The 18,787-nt window shown below is 37.0% G+C and overlaps 1 protein-coding gene across 1 annotated transcript; it reads left to right on the top strand.

Annotated features, from left to right (window-relative positions):
* Nucleotides 1-9,188: 9,188 nt before the first annotated feature.
* On the top strand, nt 9,189-18,187 carry zgc:171424 (uncharacterized protein LOC793213 homolog). The gene is made up of 14 exons (XM_034857084.1): nt 9,189-9,232; nt 10,026-10,308; nt 10,442-10,587; nt 11,164-11,446; nt 11,625-11,773; nt 12,465-12,735; nt 12,825-12,970; nt 13,276-13,504; nt 13,942-14,117; nt 14,513-14,896; nt 15,068-15,403; nt 16,507-16,589; nt 16,749-16,846; nt 17,570-18,187. The coding sequence occupies exons 2-14, from the start codon at nt 10,046-10,048 to the stop codon at nt 17,598-17,600; spliced, it is 2,595 nt and encodes an 864-aa protein (XP_034712975.1). The 5' UTR covers nt 9,189-9,232; nt 10,026-10,045; the 3' UTR covers nt 17,601-18,187.
* The last annotated feature ends 600 nt before the right edge of the window (nt 18,188-18,787 follow it).

An 18,787-nucleotide genomic window follows, 5' to 3' on the forward strand; every position in this document is an offset into this window, starting at 1 on the left:
AGTCATGGTTTTTATCTGTAAACATTTGATGTGCAAAGCAACTATATCTGTCTTAGACTAGTGGAGTAAAAAACAATGTTTCCCTCTCAAGTTTAGTCTTGTAAAGTAGAAGGAACATTCTTCAAATACATTGCCTCATATTGTGCTTAATTACTGTAATTTAAGTAAATGGACCCACATACCCTCACTGCATGGGGCCTTGTACACCTATGGGAATTAGATTTGAAAATGTGTTCCCTTTTTATACACTTAGTGTCTGATAAATGTTTACATTTGTGTTGCAGGAAAACCAAAGTGTGCAGAAAGCTGACAAGACATGAAGGGCAGCCTGTCTGTCCTCGTGTTCCTCACAGGTAAATTGTATCTTGTTTAACATATAGTTTACAATTCTTTTGACTTGCAGAACCAGCAGGACAACATCTGTTAGTATGACCTTTTAGGTAGAGAAGGGAGAGAATCAGTGGTTCATAACCTTTTTGAGAAACAGCACCCTGACCATAACAATTTCTACCTTTAGGTTGTAGCCTAATCATGGACATGAGTTTAGCATTTATTAACAGTAAAGTGATTAGTTCTTGCTTGTTAGTTGCAGCCTTATAAGATGCTCCACATGACTTTCTTGTAGTAGTTAAGGACATCTTATGGCTTCATGTCTTCTGTATTTCCACTGTGCTCAATTTTACAATTTGCCTTGTCTTTCTGTAAGTGAAATACAAAAGTTTCAGTGAAATTTAAAGTTTAGAAAATAAAAAATCTAATTTGCTTTCTTGCAGTTAGCTAAATTAGATATTAATGCAACACTCCCACCTGTAGGGTAACGTTAAATATGTGGCAGCTAGCTTAGAGTGGCATATATAGAGTGCAACCGGCTAGCCTGGCTCTGTTGTGTTTTGGTAAGATAAGAAAGTTAAGCAAAGAAAGTTTGCTTAACATTGTGGGAACGTTCCCCTAACACTCCCCTAATGTTGAGACCGGTCCCCGTTAGTGTATTTTGTTGCATCATTTATTTCATAATGGAGGCATTCTGCCAAATCATTTACTAAAACTACATAAGTAGAGGTTATAGTGCAGGTAGGCACCTGTACAGTGTTTTCTCAAAATGTTAAACTCTTTGGATTTTCATTCTGCCAAACTATCACTCATACGTTTAGATGAATGCATTTCAGGTTAATTTGGGTTTCTTACACATGCAAAAATCATTCGACCAATTATTTGTACAGTTTTTTAAGAGTGTGTGTCAAAAGCTTCCAGGTATGAATGCGTGAACGTGACAGGTCGTAGGTGCAAATAAAAATGTGTTACTGACTTACCTGGATAAATAAAGGTTAAAAAAAAGTCTGTTTAAAAAGTGAAGTGAGTCATGTTTACTGACAGCATGACGGAAGGCTTGATTATGGGTCAAACAAAGCATTAAATAAAGCAATGCTCTAGCTTTCTTATCATAACGCGTCAGCTGATGGTCACAGCCTTCAACAAAACATGATAGTTTCATATCATTCACATCATATGACCTCTTCCGAATGATATTGAAGTTGAAATACATCTTACAACTTCAGAGGGGAAATGAGGGGAAATGAATGATAAACTGGATTGCTTTTTTGGGTCTCATCTGACCAGCTTTAAGGACATATTTTCACTCAACTCTTTAATTCATGTTGGAAAGGTTTTATCTCTGTGGTTGCTGGTCAAAAGAGCTCCGGTGGCAGTAAAGATGCATTTAGTTTGATTTAATCAGGTCAACCTACCTTTGTGAAGTAAATCACCTTTTGTTTAGTTTGCCCAACCATTCAGACAACATGACATGCATTCATTGAACATTTGCAATCAAAAGTAGAATCAGTAGAATCCTGGTTAAAATCAAAAATCAAATTTTAGTAACCATTAGTTAACCAACAACTTTTATTGTGGAGGTTTGGAAAGTCACCTGCCACATGAGATCAGTCCTGGTATTGTCTGATAATACAAGGAAATAAAAAAAGATGGTGTGCGTGAGTGCACTAGTTTTACGAGGTACTGTACAGCTATAAATATGCGACCCAAAGACAAAATGTTAGCCACTCAACAGCTCTTCCCTGGCAACAAGAGATCAACAGCTAAATCAGGTAAAGTTTTTTTTTAACAAAATGTTTATGCTTATTATACTTTTAAGAAATGTAGCTAATTGATAAAATCAATGAGCAATAAGTAGTAGATGTTATTTGGTGTTCAAGTTTTAAACATGAGTACTTACAGTACTAAACATAAACAGCCAGCATAGAGAAAGACTTCAACGCAACAGAAATTTGGATTTGAAACAGATTTGGATTATGCGTCAACTTCCAGATGACCACTAAGAAGGCAAAACAAATGTCCTTTACTATTGTGGAAAGACAGGAGTAAAAACATGATGGTGACGCTCAATCTGCATTATTTGCAATATCACGTCTTCACACATGTTTCTTCATTAATGTGCCAGTTATAACTTTAAATTACTGTGTCCAGCTATGTATTTTTTCTAATGTCAATGTCTGATCTAATACTTTTACTTTCAAATTTTTTTTATGTAGAGAAAAGTCCCCAAGAAGTTTGGTAAATGTAAGGGACCGTTAGGTATTTACGGAAGAGTAAAATAGGGTTTGCAGATTGGGATAGCAAATTGGTCTGACCCATACAAGTTTTCTGGAGGGCAGGACAAAATTGTTGGAGAGGATCATGCTTTTTTTCTGAATCATTTTGGAGGGTCACAGAAAAATGGATCGCTGGCGATAGGAGTGTTCGAATCTATTTTGACAAAACATCCCAAAACTCCTCCAGTGGTATTTAAATAAGTAAATAATCCATTCCCTCTGGATAATGTTTTTTTACCAGCCTAATAAATGTTATTTATTGTATCTGATAGATTGCAAAATGTGGATATTTTACGTATAGGAAATGTATTTGTTTTTCCCCTCACAATGTCTACTTGTACAGTAACTAAAGTATGAGATGGTTATTGGGAAGTTCTCAAGGCACTTGGTTCAGCTAAGGGAAAGGTCATGTTGTTGGTTAAATATTGAAAAGGTCTGCAGGGACTTCGTGTACGAAGCCTGACATGTTCACTTTCCTAACATTTAATTGAAACCACGTTTTTCCCAGCCCTTAACCCAAGTACTTTTTCTGCAAACTATCAGTCTCAGGGTGTCCTGTGCTTGTATGCCCACCATCCACCACGGCCACCTTCGTACACAATGAACACAATCCAGGCAGCAGCTACGCCTCTACCCCAACGGGTTTGGGGAAACAAAGTGTGTACTGGGTGCTCTTTGAGTGATAACATTAAATTAACACCATTGTTTTTCTTCCAACAGTACTAAGGACTAACAAAACAAGTAACACCACCTCATCATGGAGAACAACACCTTTCTTGTCAGGGTCTCGCACTATGGTTGGGAATCAGGTCTCCTCATGACAGCAGGTGTTGCAGGAGACTCTTATTTAGCTGCTGGACTTCTCCTAGGTTCCGTCTTGCTGGGGCTCGTCAGCTACGTCTCGGCCTTCTGGTCCCAACACAAGAGGCTGAAAGAAGCCATCAACTCACAACAGCATGACAGACTCAGGGGTGCTATAAGCAGCTACCGCCGAATTTATGCCATTCTCATTACAGATGTTGTGAATGCAATATCATCAATACTTTCGGCGATTCAATTCATAGTGTCAGCCCCCAGCCCTGGAGTCGACTACACTGTCATCTCTAGCCTTTGGTTCCTGTTCAGAGGCTATGGATTGATTTACCATCTCCTTATTGCCTTGATGTGCCTCCGTGTTCCATCCCATCCACAACAGGGAGCTAATCAGAACTTTGTTTACATGTTGGTGGTTCAGTTAATGGTATTTTTGTTTGGCCCTTTTTATTTCTTTTTCAGCCGGGTGGCAATATTTGGGCTGGGAGCTATTACCATTGGATTGGCTCTGGCCATTATTGCAAAGTGTACACTCTTCCCTTCTGTTGCTGCTCAAAAGAAACCGATTGTGTTTGTCGCCATGTTCACATTCCTAATTGTCTACGCCCCCTCTTTTATTCTCCAGTGCCTCATGATCAGCAGGTCCACAGCCCACCACGGGGAGCCAACTGATAAGTATTTCACAATTTATGTAAAGGTTCTGCTTGGCACAAACTTTCAACTCTTGATGAATGGACTCCTGTGTTATTTTATCCTGAAGTTGCATATTGAAGGGGGAGAACAACAACAGCGAGAACAGGAGCAGCAGCAACACCAGGGTTTTGAAAACTCAAACTATAACTATGAAAATTCTGCAAATGCAACCATGCAATTGTAATAACTTTGCACCATAACAATCGCAAAGATAGATCATTTGCTAAAGGACAGTAGTCCTGTTAACAACATTTACACTTTCTTTTTATATAGGAATTTGGTTTGTCAATAAAAATGCTTGACTGCTTAACATTCCTAGGGAACATTTTCATAGAAAACATCATAATTATGAAAAACATAATCAATTTTTGATTCTTAATGTTGTACAATCTCCTTACACTGCTTTTCATTGGTATATAACCCACATAATCACGAGCCAGGACGTGCATGCCTGCCTCAAGGAAGTCGGACAAAGTCTGGTAGGGAGGGATGGGTCAAACAAACACAGGACTTTCACCTTTTACTTTTGTTAAGTAACTTACATACTTTTAGCAATGCCAGGTACATAAGTTACGTAACAACCATGATCTTCTCCCGAACCTAACCACTTAGTTTTGTTGCCTAAACAGGTCTGGCACTGCAGGGGTTTGCCCAGTCTCACTGGTTTCTCGTGTTTAATGAAAAATGTTGTACATGGATATGGGTGGACTCATAATAGGCTACAGTGTCCATTTTCACTATAATAAAGGAACATGTCACCCGGTATGTGATTTAATGATTTTGGAGAACAATCATCAATCATCGCAGAGATGAATAATATGTATTCGGCTTTAGCTACAGAGGCAATACTATTCTTAGTATCAATTCATTTTTGCTTTTTGTCTTTCTAACTATATAGAAAAATATAGAATATCACCAGCCTTATCCTTAAACTCACACTTAGGGATTATTTGTTATATTCTGAGGAGAATAATGTTATTGTAAATGGTTTAATTTCTCTGTCATAAATTGAGGCGCTATGCACAAAACAAACAAGCAGCTGGTCTTGTCAAAACAAGGTTTTGACTTGCACCCCCCACGCAGACAAACATGAACTAACAGTTACCATATGGCATGTAAAGACACATTGCAGTGGTCTAATGCAAACCAAAACATACACATGCAGGAACATATTTATCTCTCACACACAAACAAACAAACACATTTGTATTGTATTAGTCGCTAACCATCACATCTACTGTAGATGCCTAATTCCAACACTAAACTTCACCTGAAAATGTCTGTCCTCAACCCTAAAACCAAGTCCTTTGAAGAATTAGGGACTGGCCAAAACGTCCTTATTCTCAAGATCTACGACTCACATTGGTCCTCACAAAGATACAAGAGCACACCTCTGGACGCCCCACTAACATAAACAAATGAACAATTTAGTATCCAAACTCAGCGTAGTTTGAGAACTGTGAAGATGCAAACAGAGGAGGTTGGACCATGTTCACAGCAGTACCATCCCCTTTGTGAACTTGTATTTGTTGTTTATTTGTGGAAACATTCCAGGTCATGGAAGGAGGTTGGAAGAAACTGATTTTCTTTGATTTGTACTCATCTTTCATCAACTTTGATCAAAATAGTAAAGTAGTAAAAAATGTTGATTTAATCAAAACATTTGGAATGTCGCGGTGTGTTGGCTTTTTGTTCTCTTAACTAAGTCTTGATATTTGCTATAATATTCCACCACATAACCACAAGTTGTACATTCTTTGTTGATTCTTATGGTCATTGATGCTATTGTTATTGTATGGATAAGAAAACAGAAAAGGATGTTGCTTGTACGAACAAATGTGGTCTGTACCCAAGGTTGATCTGCAATAAACACACATGATCTATGAAATATTATATATGCTGTTCATGACTTTTCCAAAGTGATGTCCTGAAGTGTTGTGCCTGGTTTAATGCAAAGATATTCAGTTTGCGAAGATATATACAGTAAAGAAATGCTTGAAAAAAAAGACTAAAATGTACAATTGCTTATCAAGTGGCTATAACTGGTTGAGAGACATCACTAAATATCCTGAAACCCACTCATATACCAGAAGGAGGCGCCATTTAGAAAACCTCAAACTCCCTTTCCCCTAAATCACAAACTCAATTCACTTAAAAGAAAGAAATCCAAATATTTTAACTGTATCTAAATATTTTTTCTCCAACTAACTGATCCCGCTCTCCATTTTGTTTCTTTTCTAACAGACAAAACTGAAGTGATCCCGACTCTCCCACCATCATCCCAGGGAAACGGTGCCGTATGAGCCCTGAAACCTGAGTTTGGGTTAGTTCACATCCACACATCACCCTCTTTAACACTCTAACACTGGTGAAAGATCAGCAGTATGTAGATGAATTGATAAAAGTATTTATTATGAAGACACAATGAGCCACATGATGACTTTGTAAGCAACATTTTATATTTTATGAGCCCCCAATATAGTTTCTGCTAAGTGACAGCTATCTTTCTGCATCCCAGTAAAAAGTACAATATTTTCCTACTAACTGTTATGTATAAGTATAATTAGTTACATCTTCTGAACACAGCTGTGCAGAGAAAGGTTTAAGTCCTAAATCACCTGCAATGGTTCTTTTTGTGTTTTTGTTCGCCTTTTCCAAATGATCCACCATGCACTTTATTAGATTCCCTGAAATTAAAAAAAGAATGGTATGTGAAGCAGTATCCTGACAATGTAGTATGTATCAGAAATAATTTCTTTGTCATCATGTGTATAGTAAAACTTGTATTAACAAAGTATATTGTTAAACAATTCTGCTATTCATTTGGAAACACCATGTAATCTATAAAGACATAACAACAGCGAATGTAAAACACTGAGACGTTTTATTGCTCTTCTTTTGCAAGTTTTCACCACGTTCATGTTTACCCAATACTTTTTTTCTGTGGGTCACTGAAACCTTCACAGATCATCATACAGCTGCATGAAAATCCTTTTCTATGCTGTTATGTCTGTTCAGTTTAACCAAAATTAATAAACTGCTTTAAGAACACACACACAGCTGAGTGTCTTGGTTGAACAAGTTAAAGTGCCCACCCATTTATTTGCTTAAATTAATTTGACGTACAATTTGGTTAAACAAATTGATGAACCAAATGTGAGCCTCCAAGCATAAAAGTCAATTTGAAGGACACTAGCTGAAGACAAATCCTACTCAACTTTCAGTTATTTAGTTATTTTTTAAACAGTTTGACACCTACGTCTACAAACTAAAACTTAATGGACCGTTGTAAAACAATTTAAGAGATTGAGTTAAAAAAAAATTGTAACATTAAAATGGTGAAATCAGCTCTCATCAGTTACATTTTTGTAAATAAAAAAGTATGACATATTTCAAAACGAATTACACATTGTAATATTTAAAAGAAACAGCTTTAAGGATAAAGTATGTGTCAATATTCAGTGTTCTTTTCTAGTTTTCATTTTAATAATTAATACAATTATTTCAATACATATATGTACATTAATCAATTTAAGGACCAAACGTGCACATGTTTGGACACAATAACCACGTTAAATATGTTGTTTATGTACAATTCTTTTGATTCAAACAGTTTATTTGACATGTTAATCACGGAAGACAGGATATTAAGGATACTTCTTTATATGATGCAATATTTAGTATTTTTTGTTGGAGACATTTTATGAGAATTTGTAATATGATTAAAAGAATAAACAGATTCTGCATTAAATCAAATAAAAACGTGACTTTTTGTTTTTCTTTATTAACAGATTGAAGTTAGATGGGTTCGTATTGCAAGTCTCTGGGAATCATTTTTTTAATTGTTTTTTTAAAAAGGGTTTTAAAACTACAGTTACTGCATGGTTGGAAACTTAGTCCTTGACATTGTTTCAAATCTCCCGTTAGCTTTTAGCTCGGACTTGATGTAAGACCCTATAAAATCTGTTTTTAGCCCTTTTTTTAACTCTCAGTATAGAGGTGGGGATGTATTTCTCAGCCTAATTCAATCAATTTGAACAGATTTGACACTGCAAGACAAGCTGAAGCTCCCTACAGACAACACTACTATTTTATTTTGAAGGGGCTCATTGTGTCTGGATTGAAACACACACTTCTGGGCACCAGTCCGCAGTCAGAACTTGCCAAATTTTCGGATTGACCAGAGTCACACTAATGCGTGTCATAATGTGAAAGTGGTTTGCATTTATTTGAATGCGGGTCCATTCGAATACACATCACAGTATGACAGCAGCTTAAGTAGTTCTGTGAATCCAAGTCCAGAAATTATTTGTGTTACTCTACACATTAAACTAAAATAAATCTATAGATCATGGAGTGGACTTGGAAACTCATTTTCATATGGGGTAAGTCACATAATATTATACTACATTTTTCAAGAAAATTTCTTTGAAAAGTGGTAATACTCACTCTTACAAAATAACTGAGAGCACTAACTTATTACATTTAGTTTACAGTTATATGTGTAATTTATTGTCAATAAACCTAAGTTTTAGGAAATTATACCTAATGTTTGAGTTATGAAAGCAGAAATTAGGAATTATTAGGACTAAAATTAAAGGAATGGTTGTCTATGGATGATCACAGACCGGAATGTGTCAACTTTTACTCAATACTATTTCAAAACCACTTAAATTTCTTTTTTCAAATGCTATTAAATTGAATGAGACACCCCAAAATTGATGAAAGTAGAGATTTGTAATTGCCAAAGAGCGTTGTGTGGAATCAATTATGTTATTTGGGGTAAGTCACATAATGTTATACTGTATTTTTCAAGTAAATGTCTAAGTGGTAATACTCACTCTTACAACATACCTGAGAGCACTCTATGCTTGGTTTAATCTATTTTGTGAAAGCAAGTATTGAATTCCTTAAAAATTGGCAAACTAAATCCAAGATGTTGACCTTGAATTAATTTTTTTTTCACGTATCAAGCAACCAAAGGGGTTTTTAATCTACTAGGAAGTCTACTATAAAATTGAAAGATGTGTATTATGTGTTTATTGAATGAGTTCAATGTTGGTGTTCAACTTTATTTGCAGGATTCATCATTCTCAGTTTCAGTCTTACTCTCCAGGCAGGTAAGGAAAATGTGTAAAAGCAATGGTAGAAGAAGTATTCAAAACGTTTTTAACTTAAGTAAGTACCAATGCAAGTACTAACTCTGCAGCAAAACGGCTCTGTGTTGATATCCTCAGATTCCATCACGTGTGTGTATCATGAGACGATTAATGCTTCAGGAAAGAAGAAACAAAGTTCTGCTATGCAAATTTATATTTATTTTTTTGACTTTTCTTTAATATTCCCTCTTCAACTCATTCTTATGAACGTGTTTTGCTCAACAAATTGTATGATATCCTGGGATACAAACAGCTAGTCGTGTAATTACCAGAAATTAGTTTAGTGGACTCTAAAGAGAAAAGATTACTGTGAGCCACGTGCAGAGCACCGTGAGGTCCCTGGTCTTTTAAGCAGGCATTGCTGTCAAGTTTAGCCAACAAAAGGTGACTGTTGCACCAAAACGACCAGTAAGAAAATTCTTTGGGTTAAAACAAAAGTCCCCTTATGCTCCCCTGTGTTTTGGACTGCACTAATCATTGTGTTGCATATGTTTCTAAAACACGTGGAATACATACCACTTACAATGTATTACTTTTCCTACCTAAGAATGGTTCACGAGAACAACCTGAATTCTTTGACGTCTCTGGGCCTTAAACATTTATTCAGGATATCTCCAAGTCTTGAAAAGTCTTAAAACATGACATATTTTTGTTTTAAAAAAACGCATTGGTAAAAATGTTTTACATATTTTGCTCTGCAAACATGTACTTGCTCATCAATTCAATGATCTTTGTCACTGTGCCAACTCTCCAGCTAACTTGGCTCTGGGTGGAATGGTTGTTATGTCTTCAATTTGGGAGTCCTGGATTGTACCAAGCTTGTTAACTGATGGCAATACTGATTCAATCTATGGTCATCGGAGCTGTGTTTCTACTCAGTACCAGAACAACCCCTGGTTGAGAGTGGACTTGGGGGGTCTGTATGACATCTCAACAGTTGTAATCGTCCGAAGATCTGATTGCTGCCCCACTGAGCTAAATGGGGCAGAAATCCGGATTGGTAACTCATTGGAGAATAATGGCAACAACAATTCCAGGTGATACAATGGGTTTACCATGATACTTAGACTGGGTTGTCATTTTGATTTTACCCCATCATTCACATTATTGTTGTTATTGCTATTTGTTTTAGTTTTGCATTTCTACTCTTTTTGCATCCTCCTCCCTCAGGTGTGGAGTTATCACCGTGACAAGTGATGTTACTATGACCTTCAGCTGCAACCAAATGAGAGGACGCTACGTCAACTTTTTCCTCCCTGGAGTAAATAAGAGACTTGTTCTTTGTGAAGTCAAAGTATTCGACTACTTTTCAGGAGGTAATGCACCATCATTGATTAAAAGCATATTTAATTATCCGGTTGGTTCCTGTGTGAATATCATTTTATTATGTGTTGTTGATACTTAGTTACAAAATAAAAGGTCAGGCAGCTAGCGGATCAAGGAGAGATGCCTGCGATTTGGACAAAAATGAAATTGTGCTGAAACCATGCAGGAACTCATAGTGCCCCTTTAATTTGAAAAACAACTACAGCTGTTGAATAGATGTGGTGGAGTAAAACGTGTAGTATAAAGAAAATTAAAAGGAAATACTCAGTACCTCCAAATTAATCTACTTGGTGACTTCCCTACACTGATGAGTAAACATATCTGCAGGTGAGATTAAACACCACACTGTTGGCTAAACTGCATGTTGATCATTTGTGTTGTTTGTATTATATGTTTTTTTATGAAATATGATAAAACAACAATTAATCATCAACAACATACTTGTAGTGTAGTGTGTTTTTAGTCTTGTTGTTGTTTAATTTTACAGTGTTTTTAAGCTCCCAATCAAGTTCCTTCCTGTGTAGATGTTTTAAAAATGTATCTTTGTCACTTTTCTAACTCTCCAGTTAACATGGCTCGGGGTGGAGTGGCGGCACAGTCTTCACTTTTTTTCGCATGGACTCTACCAAGCACGGTGATTGATGGCAATACTGATCCAATCTATCCTGAGGGAAGCTGTTCTTCAACTAAGTTGCAGAAAAACCCATGGTGGAGAGTGGACTTATTGGCTCCGTATGACATCTTATCAGTTGAAGTCACTCGACGTACAGATTGCTGCATTTATGACCTAAATGGGGCAGAAATCCGCATTGGAAACTCACTGGAGAACAATGGCAACAACAATCCCAGGTGATGTTATGGGTTAAGCCTGGCACTTAGACTGGAATGCCGTTTTGTTTTCACCTTAGTATTCAAACTGACATTGTCTCCATGTTACCTTTTCAGTTCAGGAATGAGCTGGGAGGTTTTGTACTGCAATAACAAATCTTTTTTTACTATCTGTCCCTTGTCCGAATTTCTCCCTCAGATGTGGAGTAATCTCTGTGACCAGTGCCGTTACCATGAACTTCAACTGCAGTCAGATGACAGGACGCTACGTCAATATTTTTATTCCTCGAGAAGGATATGTTCAGCTTTGTGAGGTCAAAGTGTACGCAACTACCAGCGTTACAGGAGGTATGCAATGCTAAGAATTGGCATCTAAAATTGATTAAATTATGTGGTGTTCCCAATACAATATTTTTTATTAATGTATATTTATATACTAAAATATCTTCAGTGAAGAATGAGGGTGGTCTACTATCACAACTAGTATCCAGGTTGTGAGAGGTAAAACTGTAATTGATGTTTAATTGTTTTTAGAAACATTCATCATAAACTCATAGCCCACATTAATCACATCTAACTAATCCACAATCAAAGTAATATTGTATGTGAAAACACAATACATTTGAAACAATAACCACAAGATAACAAACCTTAAGACATATAACAAAAAAAAACATTTTAACAATTTTAAACAGAGCACACAGTGTATGTATCATTTCTTCAAAATAACAATCGCAAGAAACTTTAAATGTTTTTGGGGATTTTAGCCATGCTGGTGACTTGATTTGGGGATGGAAATGTTACTTGAATTGACTTATATTATTCACCAATATCAGCTTAAATATTCTATTTGTCTAATATTTTTTCTTTACAATTGGCATCATAGCCTCAAAGAGCAGCTATGTTGGGGCTGTAGACGCTTTGTTTTGTTGAACAGTACTTTAGTAGGAAGACCAATGCTGTGAATTCCAAAATGAATCTGTAACAGGTTCTTTTTTAATAAATGTGTTCATAAATTTCTTAATGACACTCTCACCAGTAAACGTTGCACCGAGAGGAGTAGCTACGCAGTCTGCAAATCCAGCTTCTGCAGAAACTGCTCCATCTAAGGCCATTGAGGAAAACACTGGGCCGGAGGCTCCACAAGAAAACTGTGCCTCAGTCCCACTACAAGACCACCCATGGTGGCAACTAGACCTTCGGAATATCTACCGCATTAGATATGTGTCTATCACCAGCATCTGCTGTTCACAAAACTTGACAGGAGCTGAGATCCGCATTGGCCCCAGGAATGACACCAAGAACAAGAGGTAATATTAGGAACAAAAGAGTACTTAGTTGCTGCAGTAGCACTAACAGTCATTTGTTTCTTTTTCCACATACTTCCTCTTTCTTTCAGGTGTGCCATCATCTACGTTGGAGACGGAAATCAAAAATACAACTACAATTGTGGGATAATGGAAGGTCGCTTCATCCATGTTGTTCTTCCTGGACTAAAGAAGACTTTGACAATTTGTGAATTAAAGGTGTATGGTACTGTGCTAGGTAAGCTCCACAGCATGACAAATAACATTTCTCCCTGAAATCAGATTGTTGATGCCTTTCAGAGCCGAACCTTTCATCTATGTATTCAGCATGCTATAACTGGAACAACAAAAGTACAAAAATCACAACAAAAAGATCAACCATTTTCATTGTTTCCTCTCTGATAGATTTCTGTACATGGTAACATTAAAAGAATATACGTTGATTGAATTAAACTTTGAACACCCTTGTTCAATTTAAAGTACCAACCTAAAATAGTGAATAAACAGTATTCTAATTTTTTTTTACACCTTTCTTCTGCCTAGAAAATGTGGCTTTGAGAGGAGTTGCTTTTCAGTCTTCCACAAAACTAACCGGACATGAAGCCAGCAAAGTTATTGATGGCGATGCGTTTTCCACCTGCAGCATAACTGAAGACAAACCCAGTCAGTGGGTGATGGTGGATCTACTGGTTCCCTGTAGTGTGACCTTGATCCAACTTACCTACAGTCAGGACTGTTGCTTTAGTAGTGATGTTCGAGTGGATAACACAAGGTAAATATATAGTCGAAGAAGGATGGACGAATGCATCGCCCAACCATGTTTGTAAGTGGAGACTTTCCTTCAGCAAAAAAAACTACAGCATCAGTCGTTGCAGAAGATGCCGAACAAAAATAATATTTACCTTTAACTGACAAAGCCCTCTAGTTGCTGTAGGATTCACAACACTTGCCTGAGGAACTTGTGTGATATGGAGATATGGATATGTTGTTATGGAGCAGCAAAGTCTGCAGGTGGAGGAGGTTGGGGTGGATGGATGGCTCAACAAAACATGAGTTTGCATTGGGGAATGTAAAGACTTTAGGAAATACTTTGGGACTTTTTGTCTTATCTTTTACAGGTAAATCTGGATAACAAAAAAAGAATCAAGCTTGAAGGTAAATCAAGCAGTGTCATGCGTACCTGTTCTTTGTCTCTTTTATCTATTTCAGCTGCATGGTCATCCCAAGTAGTTCACAATCACTTGTGACCCTGGATTGCAGAGAGATTGTGGGTCGCTATGTGACTGTAATGCATCCAATCATACCACCTTCGCTGTGTGAGGTTGAGGTCTACAGCACTTGGGAGAATCCTCAGAACAGATATCCTCAGCAGCCCCCACACTGTGGTAAATAAATTAGACCGTTTTATGAAATCCTGACTATGCAAATTCCTAACCTTAACTCTACAAAACTGGAAATTGAAGGGTCATCACATTTGCAGATGATACTGTCATTTACATTATTATCTTGTTAGGACTTTAGGCTAATGTGGTGGGAGTGGTTCATTTCTTGCTCCAATAAAGATTTAACTTGTATCACCTCTATAAAGACCACAGTAATGCTGAATAATTGCTCTCAATGCTACGTTTGTTTTTTAAGCAGAAAGATTTTCCAGATTGATTTTTTTTCTCTACGTCCTTTAAGTGATTTAATAAAGTCTGATTATAGTGCAGACATTCATGATAGTCGTACATCATTCATTCACACACAAATGCTTACATTTTCCTTTTTATACCAACAGATTACTGTTTATTTGATTTCTGCAGCCGTGACTACATTCTCATTCACGATGAACCTAAATCATGGTTTGAAGCCCAGACCTACTGCAGAGAGAGGTTCACTGACCTGGCCACCATCAGCAATGCTAACAACATGAACAGGGTTGTTGACAAAATGAATAATGACTTCAACGACTTTTGGATTGGGCTGTATGGGGTTAACTTAACCTGGAGGTGGTCTTTGTCATATGAGGGTTACTATGGAGATGGGGAAGCAGAGTTCAGGAACTGGGATGTTGGTGAACCCAACGCCCAGAGGGGCATTCAGCACTGTGCTGCCATCCAACACACGGGTGAATGGAGAGACATGGACTGTGACTTACCTAACTACTTCTTATGCTTTGATGGTAACATTATGGAAATTATCATTCACATGTTGACAAAGTAAAACCTGTTTTGTCTGTTTTACACTATTTAGCACATACTGTGGATGGCTTAAATATCAACCAATTTCAATGGCTCCAAAAAAGTGGTGTTCTTGGTGTGTTGATGCATCTTGTATTTTTCTGTGTTCACAGGCAGAAACAGCACACCAGAAACCAAGATTTTGGTGGAAACAGCAATGAATTGGACAGATGCTCGACGCTACTGCATGGTGCACCACACAGACCTGCTCAGTGTGAGGAACCAGGCTGAGAACAAGGAAATCCAGAGCATGGTGCCGGTAGAAAAGCTGGCCTGGATCGGCCTTTTTGAAGACTCCTGGAAGTGGTCAGATGGGAGTTACTCCTCATTCAGATACTGGTCTCAGGGACTAGTCGACAGCTTGGGAGAGAGTCAAAAATGTGTTCATGTCTATGACAGGAAATGGAGCATAAGGTCCTGCGACACCAAATCTATGTTTCTCTGTTACTGTAAGTGGTATGCAAGTTTATTTAAGTTTTACATTAATGCTTGAGCCATTGATTGAGTTACAATCATTTTCTTCGCAGCTGTAAGTCTAGCAAATGCAGCATGTCTTTGATTAAATGTGTTCGGCAAGTCAGAAAAAAAAGAAAAAAAAACTCCCTAAAATATCTTTTAGACAAAGAAGCCCCCTTTGTTCCCGTTGTGGGGCTGTTATTGGGCTCCCACCAATCAGGAGTGCTGTATTATTGAATAAAAGGGAACAAGCGTGCCAGTTAGCAGGCTGGATGGCAGTATGTTTCAGCAAATCTCCAAGTCTTGATAAGTAGTGAGATAATGGTGCCAAAGCGTAGCTGTTTGTTAAAAACATTGGCAAAAAGAACGCCATGAAGTGACTAAGGCACATCATAGCACTTTCCAGAGTATGCCAGCACAAAGACACATCAAGACCAAATGAGTAGGGGCCTTTGCCCAAAGGACCACCATTCTCTTTCCTTCTTTGTAGAGTAGACATCTTAAGGCGTGGCCGTTTGCCTTTTCAGATAAATTTAGATACTGTTGATTGTAATTTGAGACAATGTCCCAGGAAAAAGTAATTTACATTGTTCAAAAATCTGTTAGTCAGAAATTAGTTGCAGACCAACTCCACTTACAGTTTATTGACAAACAGCAATCTTACTGTCTGTCTGTTATTCAGTGCTGCCAACTACCAAGCATTAAGGGTAAATGAAAAATATAGATTTTCTATAGAAAGTTAAAATCACTTTTGTAGTTAAATTAATTAAAATGAACAAACCATTATCAGGCACTCAATTATTTGACATAATTTCGACACAAAACAACGGCTGTTTTGTTAAATGTAATCAATTACTTATCTGAAGCAGCTACTAAGTCTCTTCAACCTAATTAATTTTTGTGGCGCATTGAAATCAACCTGAACCACTGGCTGACTAAAGTATATAATTCATCTCAAAAGTTCATCTTGAAAGAAACGTTCAATAGTGACGCCACTGCTACTGTGGTCCATGGACTAAAAATGTGCGAAACAAATGGCACAGCTCTTTGAATCATGAATTTCATAATCCTAATCACATCAGCAACTGTTTTTCAGACTTTAAGAAGAGGTCTGTCATGAGGATCAGTGCTGACTTTGACATGAGTGACCCAGTCATCCAACAACAAATCCTGAGCCAGGTGAGAAAGATACATTTTACAAAGATTTATGCGTGCATACATAAAAGTCTTCTCCCTGTGTAATTTATAGTTTATAGGAGCTATAGCTAATGAGATCCAAGTTGCTAATCAATAATGTTATAAGAAGTGTAAAGACTAACTTGTGTCTATGCTTCATAGCTAGAGGAACAGATGAAAAAAAAGGGCATCAGTGATTTTAAGATCCGCTGGAGGATGTCGGGATGTGTTTCACGCAAGGACGACAGCACAAATTTAAAGTAAAACATTCCAGTTTTGCATTTAACTCACTGTTTTCATTTTTTTTTTGTCCCAATACTAGTTTTTACTTCCATCATTTTTCCATTTTAAAAGATTAAAAAGTTTTTTAGACACATAAGTGGAGACAATATCTAAGCAAAGGCTAAAACATTTAAAATCTAATTTACTTTCTTGGCAAATACAGTTTAGACCAAATAATTACACACAGCAATACAGAGACATACTGTAAACTCTCATTTTCTTTTTTGGAGTGTCTTTTTCTTCATTAAAAAGTAGGTTGTGCACTCAGCGTTCTTGTTTTTGAATATATATTTTCTCAGTTTTTATCTCTTGTCGTCTTTCTGTAAAGTGCTCTGTAACCACTGCTTTTTGAACTGGTTTAAAATGTGCTGCATTAATAGTTTGGCCGTTTACTGGCTTGTAAAAACTCTGCGATAAAGTACGTGGGATACAAAAACATATTTAAACAAAAAGATACAATGTGTAGATTAGAATCTTCCGTATTCCACAATAGTTCACCTGTTTGGCTCAAATAAGAGTTTGGCCTTGTTTGCAAACACTTCTATTGACCAATAAACATGCAACCATTTTCAATTCTCAATATCATCTATGATGTGGGGAGTTTTGGGCCTAAAACGTGTATTCCTTTCTGTGCTGTTCTACATGTTGACCGGTGGAGGGAGTTGGAAAACAGAGTGCGTCTGCTTTCTTTTCTTCGACAGGTGCGTGCAGCCTGAAGGGGCTGGAACATGAGTCTTGCTTCTCTGGCTGCGGACTGAAGTTGGAACAACCACTATTGTGTGTACCTGAGGGAATGAACAGGGAAAGAAGTAGCTTAAGATGACAAAATATGCCTACATTGAGCAAACACAACATGCAAAGATTGTATTTAAGTTGCCATTCCATGTGCCAATGACAATTTACCTTGTAGCCAATTCAAAATACTCATATACATTGTTTTGCATGAAACCATGAATCTTTCTGAAAATAGTGTGTTGTGTTAAAGAGTTTAAATGTGTCTTGCTCTCTCTTGTCAAATATTATAGAAGCAGCATTACATGGATGTAAAATGAACACTTTGCCTTTTTTTGATGTTTTATTCAATAATTTGCAAAGAAAGTCCAAAAAACTAAATACATTACATACAGCACAGTTCATCATTAGTTACTGAAGCATGTTCCCCTCTCAAAGGCATGAGTTCCGTTCTATGCAAAATAGTAATCAAAACACAGCAGAGGGCTCAGCCCAGTTAACTCTAAAAAGGACACTGAGAATTATACCTTATTAGAGCAAACTGTGCCTAATTATATACACATCACATGCTATGTAAATATGCTATACATAGCATATAGTCTAAAAAATACAAAGCTAACACACATTAAAAAAATTAGCAAAATAAGCAAAACAAACACACTAGAAACAAAAAATAAACAAGGTCAGGTCTTTGTACAATGGATTAAAAAAACACGCTGTATCTTCTTAGTTTAATAAATAAAATGAAAATGTGGGTTTCTGTTTTAGAGGTAAAACCAAGGGCACTGTGGGGAAATAGAAAATAAGTTCTGTCTTTTGATTTGAGTCTTCCTACAGAGTGATTTACTGCTGAAACAGATTAGAGAGACAAAGAGACAACCAGTCTATACTTAGAAACATTTGCATATCTGATTTCAGTTTCAGGCATGGCAGGAATTACGAGGTGTGTCTGACGTCAAAATCTGCTGGCGGGCTGACAAAAATGTACAAATCTTTCAGCGCAGACAAGAAAAGACAATGAAAGCAAACGGGTGCGGAAATGAAAGCTCACTTGTTACAATAAACCACAGCCACAAGTTACTCCTTATTAACCGTAATTCTTTGCAAACATGTCATAGTTCATGACAAATTCTTTTTCATACAATAAACATTGCACTTCTTCAGAATCATTCTATTTTTCTTTTTAA

The sequence above is a fragment of the Etheostoma cragini genome, chromosome 19 (assembly GCF_013103735.1).
Source record: "Etheostoma cragini isolate CJK2018 chromosome 19, CSU_Ecrag_1.0, whole genome shotgun sequence".
Taxonomy (NCBI): domain Eukaryota; kingdom Metazoa; phylum Chordata; class Actinopteri; order Perciformes; family Percidae; genus Etheostoma; species Etheostoma cragini.

Coding starts and splice junctions, on each gene's coding strand:
- zgc:171424 (XM_034857084.1), top strand. CDS start 10,046: ATGGTTGTTATGTCTTCAATTTGGGAGTCCTGGATTGTACCAAGCTTG. Junction 11,774..12,464: donor AACTACCAGCGTTACAGGAG/GTATGCAATGCT, acceptor CACTCTCACCAG/TAAACGTTGCACCGAGAGGA. Junction 14,118..14,512: donor TCAGCAGCCCCCACACTGTG/GTAAATAAATTA, acceptor TTATACCAACAG/ATTACTGTTTATTTGATTTC.